At 29.4% G+C, this 12421-nt stretch overlaps 1 protein-coding gene across 1 annotated transcript; it reads left to right on the forward strand.

Annotated features, from left to right (window-relative positions):
* The first annotated feature begins 393 nt into the window (after positions 1–393).
* On the forward strand, positions 394–5753 carry LOC124938755. The gene is made up of 9 exons (XM_047479256.1): positions 394–899; positions 1433–1601; positions 2949–3090; positions 3806–3894; positions 3992–4034; positions 4581–4637; positions 4718–4814; positions 5261–5355; positions 5446–5753. Exons 1-9 carry the CDS (start codon positions 725–727, stop codon positions 5557–5559), a joined length of 981 nt encoding a protein of 326 aa, XP_047335212.1. The 5' UTR covers positions 394–724; the 3' UTR covers positions 5560–5753.
* The last annotated feature ends 6668 nt before the right edge of the window (positions 5754–12421 follow it).

Raw genomic sequence — 12421 nt, forward strand, 5'->3', positions numbered from 1 at the left:
TCCAATATTTTTAGGGTTATTGATAAAATAAAAAAAATTAAAAAGAGAGAAATTATTATTTGTCGTTTTCACAGGGTTGTCGAAAATTTAGGGCACAAAATTAAAAGGCGAGAAATTATTATTTGTCGTATTAAGTGTTATAGGTAGGAGAGGAATCTTTTCGTACCCTTATCATTACTCATTTCAAATATATTTTTGGCAAATCAAAATAAAAAAAAAAATTAAGTTTTTTTAACATAATCATGATACAATTCATTTAAATCATGATACAATTCATTTAAATGTAAAAACAAAACACAATATTAAATTTCCAATCACTTACACTATTTATTTAAAAAAAAAATTAAGTCAAAGAGAAATCAAGAAAGTAGTTTTCTTCCCTTTTTTGGTGCTTAGAGGTAGTAACAATGTATATTCTTTGGGTGTTCTTAGCCAGCATGAAGCCTTGATCTTGGAAGGAAAAGGATTTTATAGAATGACCCAAATCTCAATTTGGGGCCAGCGAGAATATATATAAGTGGGCAATCAGCTCAGGCCGAAGAGAGGGAGAGATCAAAGGCGGACTATTTCCATCCAATTTCACGTTCTAACCGTCTCTCTTCTTCTGATCACAAACACTAATGCTTGCCTTCTTCTTATTGGATTAGGGTTTTCTCTGCTATCTCTTTTCTATCTCTATCCGTATATATAAAAGCTACGGCACCTTGTTCTTGAATTTTAAGTCATGGCTAAGAAAACGCCGCGGGGGAAGAAGAGAGCCAAACCACGTCAAGTCGATCTTATACCTAAGCATTCGCAGCAGCGGAGAAGCCCCGGCAGACAAAAACGTCGAACCGACTTCTCTCCCTTCTTTTGTTTTTTCTCTAGCTCAACACTCTCCGATGCTTCTCGCCGTGGAGGTTTCTTAATTTCTCTCTCTCTTTCTTTCTCGCTCGCTCTCTATTTACTTTAATGTTGTTGGTTTACCTATCGGAATGTATTTGAATGACTGCATAATGTTGCTTATGGCTAGGGGTGTCTAGCTCTGGAATCTGGTTTACAGTTTTCTGCTTTTTGCTAAGATTGATTCAGGGTTTGGATTGTTTTCAATTGTTTCTGTGGAAGAAGCAGCATTCCGCTGAGAATTCTAGGTTTTTCACAGATTGAAGAAAATTGTTATTGTGATTTGAAGTTTGGTTCTTTGTTTGTCTATAATCTGTTTCTGAATGATCACCTAGGTTAGGCCCTTGGGGATTGCTTTGTTTTAATTCATGAGGGTTGTCCCTGATTAAGTTCGAGTATTCAAGATCATAATTCATCAGTTTGAATGTTTGGTTTAGTCATGATTTTGATTTTAAAGCTTTGTTCATGAAGAATGAGTTTTGTTTTTTGGCCAACAGTCACTTTTCTGTTCTACCAGGACCAACAATTCTCTTACTTGTCTGTATCATAGGTTTATTAGTGGATGCGTCCAATGGAGATGGACTAAGAAGTGCTATTGGAGCTGGTTATGGCGAAAATGGAGAGAATAGGAACCAGTTGCTTGAAACACAAGGAATCTCGTCGAGTAATGAATTTCCAGTTGATCATGAAAGAGCTCGCCACAATGCAGTCAATGGCAGGTCAGTCAATGTGCTTTAAATTATCAAATAATAAATCGATATGGCTAGCCAATGTAGTCTAGTTTAGTGGTTAGAGTGTGTTCTTTTTAAGCGGAAGTTGCTGGTTCAACCCCTACTAAACGCGTTTCACCCTTTCAAAAAAACTAATATGGCTAGGATGGTTGGAACTCTACTCCTGAATGAAACTTGGAAGGGAATCATTGCCATAACATTAAATTTATTAATCATGCAGCCATCCCCAAGCTGTACATATTCATACTTTTTTGTTTGAAAATTTAATATATTAATTAAAATATCGTGTATAGCAATATCAATAGTTCATGCTAAAGGCAAGAACACAACACAAATAAAGGAACATTAAGAAAGAAAAAACAAGGGGGGATCTGGCATCACACCATTGTTCCAAAGCACATGTTTGAAACATTCCCAATGCTGAGCTCCATTTGGACATCAGATCCTTTTATTTTTGAACAAAGTTAATTTTACATGAGTTCCAACTTTCTTGATGTTCTATGTTGATGTCTTTGTTTGGAAACTCCTGACAATCCTTATCATGACTTGTACGGTTACTGTTTGGTTGTTTCACGACAGTGTATGCTACCCGCATCGATTGTGGAATAATGAAAAAGTCACTTCCTTTAAAAACACATATGTTTGTGCTGACATAAACTAAAGAAATTGATCATTCTCCCATCCCTGGCTTGTAGTGTGCGTTCACACCATTTCTCTTACCTTTCTCCAAACCGCTGTCACATCCTTTTCCTTCCAATATATGAACATTCCTGTCAAGCCATAAATGTAATAAGATTGCATATGATCCAATCTTCCTTTTATTGTGGTTGCTATTGAAAACCATAGTTGGAAGAATTTCTTAGAAGAAGCATTCCACACCACCACTGATTTAGTCATTGCCATCATCCATATGTCCTCTAGAAAAAGACACCAAAGACAGTTGTGTAAATCATCTTTCTCTTCAATCTTACATAAAGAACAATTAGTTCCCAATGAGAGCCCTTTTCTTTGCAATCTCTTCTCCTCATTTAACATCTGGTTCACTTTTCATCAACAACCTTGCATATTCATACTAGTACAATAAAACAAATTAGAAGAGGAAAAAGGGACTGCCAAAGAAGTTTGTGTAATCCCCCTAATGTTTTTGTTTCGGTGTATAGATTCAATTCCACATACAGAAACGTATGGAAACTAAATTTAGTGAGACGGATTAAATATATTTTTGTTTGTTTAAACTAATCGAAAATGGAGCCATATGTAGTTTTTTTGGCTAGTTCCTAAACTAACAGACTAACTTAATGATGAATGTTAAACTTATCTTGTTATACTACACAGGAATATGTATGGACAGACACAGAATATGGTTGATAAAGTGAAGCTCACCAATGCAAAGTCTAAAGAGAGTAATGCTTCCTGCACTGTTCCGGGAAGCTTGATATGGGCCAAAAATTCCCACCAGCAATGGTGGCCTGCTAAGGTAACTACATACATTTTTGTTTAAACATTTGTTCAAAGAGGTTCTTATTGCTAGTAAAGGTCTAAGTAATGAGCCATTTAGAAACTAATATTTTGTCACAATCATGATCTCATTCGAATATTACCAAAGTTAAATCTGAAAGTAATTTTTGGTTAAAGTTGATAGTGTTTTTTCTTTGTACAAATTGGAAGTAATTTTTTCCCAATCGTGATTAGATTATTTGTTGAATCATGATTCAGATTATATAGTGCGACTTTTGTTGCTTCATTTACCGTACATATTATTTTTAGATGATGATCCAAATTACAGTGTAATTATCCGCTTCAATGGTATACAGATTTTTTTCTCAATCCTGATCAAATTATTTCTGCATAATTGTGATCGGTGGAAAACATAACAAATGTAGATTTTTCTGGATAATAATATAAATGAATTTGTTTATAAAAAAACAGCCCATTTAGGGGATTATAAAGTTTGATGGTTCTCACTTTATTCTTTTAACCAAACTTTCTGAAAGTAATTATAAAGTGAGAACCATCAAGTTCTTTTGCATCTAAGGTATGTCATATGCTTGTCCATTAATGCAAAAAGCTTTCATTGTCCTATTTTCTCTTAACACGAAAATTCTTTTCAAAGAAGACCTGAGCGTTATATTTGACCATAATGACATAAAAATCTCTGTAATACGTCATTAATATGGTTCCACATTGTGCAGGTCCTGGAAGAAAGATCTTCTTCAGTTGATTCTGAGGGCCAAGGTCTTAATGGATATGTTCTGGTGCAGTATTATGGGAACAATGAGAGGTAGCACTAAACTTACTAATATTTCTTTGGATCTGGCAGCTTTGCAAATTGAGTAGTTTCTAACCTTTTTTCCCAAAATTTTGCTAAACCTTTTCAGTGCTTGGGTTGATCCAACCACAGATGTTTCTCTATTTGACTCAGTAAGTTTAAAATTCCATGCTTTTAGTTATAAATCGTTTTATCATTCTATGTAAACTAACAGTGATATATGCAAATGGCACGAGTTTTGAGCATATTTGGAAACTGGTATTTGTCACAATCTCTCCCTCTTTAAAAATCACCAAAGTTAAAATTGAAAGGGATTGTTTTTCGGTTTATATAAGATTGTTTTCTGGATATGATCTAGATAATTTTCCGGACTATAATCCATATTATATTATATCTTTTGCTTCATTTTGTATAAAAATTATTTTTTGAATCATGATCAGATTATAGTGTGATTTTTGGCTTTATTTGATATAAAGCTTATTTTTGAATCATTATACACATCATTGTGATTTTTGGCAAACATAACAAAGTTCGAATTTTTCGAATTATGGTGCCATCATAAAATGTGATGAACAGTAGGCCCTTTATTAGCTTGCATATCATGGCAATAATTTCCTTACAATTGTGTTTTAGTACAGCAAACTTCAAAATTTCATTTGTTTATTATTGGCTGATTGGTATATCTTTCACTTTTGTAGTTTTTTGAAGAGAGGAGTTGTAATCCAGTGAAAGAGTTTCAAGATGCCTTGCAACAAGTAATCATATTATAGTTATTTTCCAAATCATATTTTCATCTTCATTTTTTTCAATCTTGATGATCTCCATTGTTTTGCAGGCTTTGCAGCAGAGAAGAATCCTAAATTCTGGAAAACAGTCAGGCAGAAGAACCCCAACAAAACAAGACTCCTTATCTCAGCCTAGTGAATCACCTGGTATGCATCAACCGAAATCATCTTCTTTTTTCCTTTTGGTCCCATATGGCCTTCTGAAACTACTTTAGTTTTTTTAAATGCATTGAGTGGACAAGTTAAGGGCGTGTTTGATAAAATTGAAAACTAAGTGCTTGAATATTGAATAATGAATAAACTAAATGAAGATGTCTAAATTTTAGGTCATTCATATGTAAGTTAGGAAAGTCATTATAGACTATTTTACCCTAATAGTGAAGTAATATAGAGTTAAGTCATCTATAGTTTACCGAACTAAGCCAGATTATTTAGATTAAGTGATAAGTTGAAGCAAGAAAAGTACGTTGTGACAATTAATAAAATTTTCTTTTAACTAAAACATAACAATAATTGAGCAAAAAGTTTTCATCCTGGTAATAATAATACAATCTTTTGATGGAAATTATAAGATTCTGTTTTTCTTATAACAGACAACAGACTTGATTCAAGATCAAGCAGAACCGAAAGTGATGCTCCAGACAGGAGGAGAGGAAAGAGGGAGAGAAAACCAAGAGTTCATTTTGATGTAAGAAGTTAATAACACATTTAAAACCTCAATTATGTTCAATTTTTCTATGTTCTTGATCTTTTTACATGTCTAATTCTTTCTGGTTAGGAGGAGTGTTTACCAGTAAAATCAACAAAGGTGTGCCGTAGGATCAAGATAATGCGGTTTCTTGGCCTTGCAGCGCCAATCGGTTCCCCCTTTACAACATTACCTTCAATGTGAAGAAAACTTAATAAATTGCTAAATTATGTGCCTTGATTATTCTTTCTTTCTTTTCATTTGATTTTCTCAAACGGCTAAGTACTGTTTTTAATGCAATTACTGCAACTAGAGTAAACTTTTGGAGAAATGAAACTGTAAAGAATAAACTGCTTTTTGTTTCTTAATAACATGAGAGTGAACTAATTCATGTTTTAACCATGTTTTTCTTTTGTTTTTTTTAAACTACCCACATTTTCCTTTAATTTTCCAAAATACCTATCTTTTTATACATTTCTCTTCTTTTTTTTATTTATTTAATATTTATATTTGATTTTTTATATATTTAATTCTTTATGTTTTAAATTTTAACAAAACAAACTTATTAAATTAGATTTTCTAATTTGCATTTATGTAGAGATTTTTGTTCTTATAAAAAAATAGAGTATGTAATAGCTTCTTTGACATTCAAACTAAGTTTAACTTAATTGTTTGTTGACTATGTACAAACTCAGTTTTCTAAAAATATATATAGTTATTACAATTATATATTTAATGAAAAAAGAGATCTATATATTTTTTTTATTTCTTTTAATGATATGCATATCTTTTAATATTTGTGAAAAAATTATGAAAGATTTTATATAATAGTTATTACACTTATATATTTTAGTTGTCTATATATTTTATTTTCTTAATCTTATAATTAGTATAATCGTTTAATTATTTGGGGGACAAAAATAAAATTGCATAGGGCATTCCAGTCGGAAAAAATAAGTGTGGTTAAATTGGTCATAGTTAGTTTATTCAAAATGAAATGAATAATCTTTAAAAAGTGATCATGTAGTTCACAATGTCTTTTAATATTTAATGTGTAGTAATATATTTTATTTTCTATATGTGATGTATTTTATTTAAATATTTATTTAAATGTATAATCTTTTAAGTTTATTTTAATGATTTAATTTAATTTGATGTACACATTTTTTTAGTTAAAAATATAAAATCATTTAAATATAATTAAATTTATAAAATTAATAATTTTTTGTGACAATGTTATTTTATTTGACTTATCACAGGAAAAAAAGTCCAATAATATAGTTAGGTGGATACGGTAAATATAAAGAATTGTATATTCTAGCGAAAAAAAACGAGAGTAATTTCAGTAATCAAATAGAAAACATTGAAATAAGATAAAAAGATCCTTGTTCCATGTTTCTTGTCCTCTTTATGGCATTCATTTGGCGAACCCGATTCATTGAATTGCCTCCCTTATGCACTAAGACATAAATGCTGGTTTGGTTCAAGAAGATATTGAGTGCAAAGACAAAAGATAGTGTAACAATATTTTATATGAAATCTCTGTTAGATGTCTTTTCTTAAAAAACAATATAAATATATAAATGATGTTACAAATAAATTAAATAAATTAAAATATACAAAGAACGAAATCACCGAAATACAATGTTAATTCGAGTCATGTGCTTAGCACATTTCCCTTAAAGCAGTTTCAACGTCTCCCTTATGTTGGAGTTTATCAAAGATGATTGTCTCACAGGGTACAACAAATCTAGTAGTGATTCAGCACCGGAATCACTATGTAGCGAACTTGACAAAATACCTGAATCAATCACTAGGTTTCAACAGAAATACGACGAGTTAAGAACTCAAAGAACACTTGATTGAGTGAAAAACTCGAAAAACACTCAGATGAGTGAAGAACACTCAAGAAAACAAAGAAAAAACATTTAGAATTTTAAAGAGATAATGAAATGAGTGAATAAGAGATATGAGATATTTTTCAGAGTTTCCAACATGAAGGGATATTAATAGCTGGAAATTAAACCATCACAAGAAATTCATTTATCAATCATTCATTCAACGGTTGCCATTAGACTCATGATATTTCAAGACTCTTAGTTCGATCTTATCCATTGGCATTCGATCTTATCCACTAGCATTAAATTTCACCAAAAATTCACATTTAAATTTGGTATAAATTTATATTTATTTGGATTAAATTACATTTAATTTATTTATCCAAATTCACATTTCCATTTAATTAATGGAATTGGTTTAAAATTTTAACAATCTTCCACATTAATGGAAATTGAAAGATTAACCGGTGAAATGTTCAATAGTTGAATCCCACATATGATAGGTAGGTGTAACCCTTTGAACCTTCCCTTATGAAAGTATATAACTTTACTAGCCAATTAGTAGACTCAATGTACATGAACTATTTGTCATTTGTGTAAACGATTATACACTTTCACATAGAATTCTTTCTAATACATGTCAAGTTCTCATGGTTGTGTCTGTTTTGCCATGTTACACGCGCTTAGTTCTGTGAGAGGGTCTAGAATCGAGCCGTGCAATTCCTTCGAAGCGTCCCCACTTCTCCCTCACATAGGTGATCTCTTTTCTCACAAAGAATCATTAAAACCGATTTGCTTATCCTCGTCAAAATATATATTGTTTCTTTATAGGATTAATCATCAACAATAATCTTTCAAGTCAGTACAACTATGTTGTCCCATTGAACCTAATTTTTGGGATCTCTAGTCTACATATGTTGGGTTTTCCTTCATACCAACTTATATTAGGCTCATGTCTTTAAAAGACTTTTAAACTAACTCTATATTCAACAATTTGGTTAGTGGATCCTTTGACTTACATAGTCAAATGTGATAACTCTATTAGAGAATATAGTCTAATGACATTATGTTTAAGACGTGTATGTCTAGATTTGTCATTTATTCTAAGTTTGTCTAATTTCATATTATTATCACAATAATTAAAAATTTCCTTTTAGACAATCTTGGAATATCTTTTAATAAATCCGATAATTCATACATAATTATCATTTAATCATTTTTTTTGAAAAATATTGTTTACTTGACCAACTAGTAGACAAAATGTCTTTGAACTATTATGTTTTCGTGTAAACGATTACATATTTCACACAAAATATATTTTTCGTTAGAAGATTTCAACCCATATAGATGCACTTTCAAGTGTCAACATATTCACTTGTAGACGTGTAAAGTCTTTCATGACACATTGTTTAGTGCAATTCACATCCTTCGTGGATTCAATCATTTTTATCGTAATTTTCAACGATACAAATATTGTATAAAGACACATAGTGAAATAACCAATTTCATTGTCTTTATAATATACACAATTGTCACATTTATTAAATTTTCAATTAAAATCAAAATATGATCAAAATTTTCATAAAGACATACAAAACTTTACAGGCCAAATTTTCTTTATTAATTCATTTCATAAAATCTATTTTGAAAATATTTGTTCGTCAGATTTGTATGAAAATAATATTAAAGAATAACACATCTCTTGATTTCAAACCCTCATAAAATCAAATTGAGCTCCAACTAAGCAAATTTAAACAAGACATTTTCTTATTATATTAAGTTGCGCAATTTTTTTTTTTTAGAAAACATATTTTCTAAAAATAGATCATCCTTTTATCTATCATAATATACACAATAATACTTTGTGTTATACACAATAATACTTTGTGTTAGTATCAACAAAAACATTTGCCCCCACATTCGTATTGGTACCTTTTAAAACACACATCTATATAAGTGAATTAATCCAAACTTTTTTTTTAATAAATAAATTACCACACAATTCTTATGTTATATTTATCATTAAATTAATAAGATAACTATTATTGTGAATATTTAATTGACTAAATCATTTATATATAATTTCTATATAAGAAATTCAAATGTTTATTCATATATAAACCATTTTTCACACAATCTCTATATAAGAAACTATAATGTTGAATCAATTAAAATATTCATTTCAATATATTATTTCTATAAAAAAAATTAGAATATTTAATTATATAAATATTCATCATCATGTCACATGATTTCCATAAAAAAATCATAATGTTTCAAGCATCTTTGGTCAAAACCGCTTGAACATTTATTTTTGATTGCACGTTTACATTCGACGATGTCAACACATATGCCACATCATTTCTCAAATCAATTAAGATTTTTTCTTGTAAGACCAAATCAAACAAGATCTTATTATTGAGATCTAGAACCAAATAGGCTCGGATCTCTATTAATACTGCATAATTATGAGTATTCTTTTTGACTCTTCAAATCATAGCTACACATCTCTTCAACTTCTTGGTCTCCAACTTTATCGTTTTGACTCTTCAAATCAAAGCTACACATCTCTTAAAATAATTAATTTAAGAAGATATATATTAGAATTCATATGTTTCATTTATAATTAATTTTAATTACTATTAATAAATATAATTATTAATTTTTGAAAATTAAAAACTAACTTTTAGTTACCTTTTTATTTATTATTAATAATAATTTTAGTAACCAACCTTTAATTAAAAAGAAAACAAATTATTATTTATAATTTATTTTCAAGATAACGTTTGTGTATTAAATATATAATTTTTTTTCTTCAAAAAATTTGTATGTCCAACATATATTAGCTTATAAAATTAAGTTTTTGACAACATAAGGAAAAAATGTTAACGTGTATAGTAAAGACTTATCTTTATTAGTCAATTCTTCTCATTTCAAGTTGCCAAAGTGAGTCATCATTTCTTTTGCAACATCGCAACTCGTATTTCTGATTCTGAAACATCAAAGACAAATATTTTTAACGGTAAAAGCTACTAAATAACTTAGCACACGAAAACTATTTTAAGATTGTTAGATATATATTGTCTTGAAAAATAACATAAATATATATATATAAATGATGTTACAAATAAATTAAATAAACTAGAATATACAAAAAAAGAAATTACCATAATACAATGTTGATTCGAGGCATGTGCTTAACACATTTCCCTTAAAACAGTTTCACCGTCTCCCCTTGTGCTGTAGCTTATCACAGATGACTGTCTCCCATGGTACAACAAATTTAGTAGTGATTCAGCACCGGAATTACTACGTAACAAACTTGATAAAATACATAAATCAATCACCGAGTTTCAATGGAAATACGCCGAGTCAAAAACTCAAAGAACACTCAATTGAGTGAAAAACTCAAAGAATACTCAGATGAGTGAATAACACGAAGAACACTCAAGAAAACAAAGATAAAATCTTTCGAATTCTAAAGAGATAATGAAATGAATGAAGAAGAGATATGAGATATTTTTCAGAGTTCCAACATGAAGGGGATATTAATAGCGCCAATTCCAGTTTTGAACTAGCACAGACACAATAAATTCATTTATCAATCCAACGACCGATAATTCATCCAACGACTGTCATTCCTAAACTCTTGACATTTCAAAGATTCTTGAAATTCAATCTTATCCACTAACATTAAATTTCATTAAAAATTCATATTTGAATTTGATATAAATTTATATTTATTTGGATTAAATTACATTTAATTAATTTATTTATCCAAATTAACATTTCTATTTAATTAATAGAATTAGTTTAAAATTCCAACAATCTCCCTGGCACTTTTCATTTCCTTTAGTATCTCTCAAGTTGGTGAGTTAGTTCTGTGGATGCATCTATCAGAACGGAAAAGCTGCTCTTATATTTATTTCTAAGATGAGAACATAATTATGAGATGTCTAAGAATATCAATGAAATATGATAATGGATCCTTAGGAGTGGCTAAACAAAATTTATTTTAATCCAAACCAAAATATTCAACTAAATTTTTAACTTTTGGTTGAGTTAAGATTCGGATTTGGATGAACCCGAACAATATTACTCACCTCATAGGATGACAATGGTTGTGGAGAGTTAACTTATTGTTCTTATTCAGTTGTGCTTTAAATATTATTTGTACTAGCTCCGTCTTCTTCGGTTTGGTTTCAAAATTCCGCGGGACATCGTTTATATTACATCCTTAAAAAATTTATTTTTTCATTGTAAATTATATAAGATGATGTTTTTATATAAAATATAAAATATAATATATTAAAAAGTTATATTATTATAAAAAATAAATATATAATTTTTGTAAAATATTAATAAATAAATAAATATATAGTTGATGTTATAAATTTATGTGGGTTTATTAGTGTTTCACCTGATTTGGGATGGTGACTCGTATCCTCGTTCCATTTCCAATCAATTATTATCAATAAAATAATAATAAACAAAAAAAAGTCTCATACACGACAATTCAAATAAAAAATGGCTTGTCGTTATTATAATTATACCAAACAATTATGTTAACCCATGGTATGTCACAACTCACATGATTGGATAAGTAATATGTTAAAAGAATGGTCATGCTTTGAGTGAGACGTGTGTTCGTCAATAATGACAAATCGACTAGATACATTTACGGTGTCCATATATCCTAAAACTAGAGATGATGCATCATGCATTCAAATAAATAAGTATTTATTTTTGTCTTCAGAAAATATATTATCTATAACTATATATTTTTATACTTGTATTGGCCTTTTCATAACTATAATTAATTTGATCATGTTATATATGAAAATTAATTGCAAGTTGCAATAGTGTGTCACAGTTCTAACATATGAATGTGAAATTCAAATTAAACATTATAATGATAAAGAAAATAAAATATAAAATAAAACTACAGATGTAATAATTACTGCATTTGTCCTTGGTTCCATTTCGACCACGTAGCGCAAATAATTGATTTTTTTTTCCACAAACATAACCATTATAATATATACATGTATGGTAAAAATGCTTGTGTAGGCACTTATGTCAAGGGTGTAGGCGTTTATATCAAGGGTGTAGGCGTTTATATCAGGTGATAACAACTCTATTTAAAAAAAAAAAATCTCACTAAGATAGTTCTGTGGTAAGAGTCGACTTAAGAGATTAAAAAGTCACGAGTTCGAGTCTATTTGAAA

This window comes from Impatiens glandulifera, chromosome 5 (genome assembly GCF_907164915.1).
Source record: "Impatiens glandulifera chromosome 5, dImpGla2.1, whole genome shotgun sequence".
Lineage (NCBI taxonomy): Eukaryota > Viridiplantae > Streptophyta > Magnoliopsida > Ericales > Balsaminaceae > Impatiens > Impatiens glandulifera.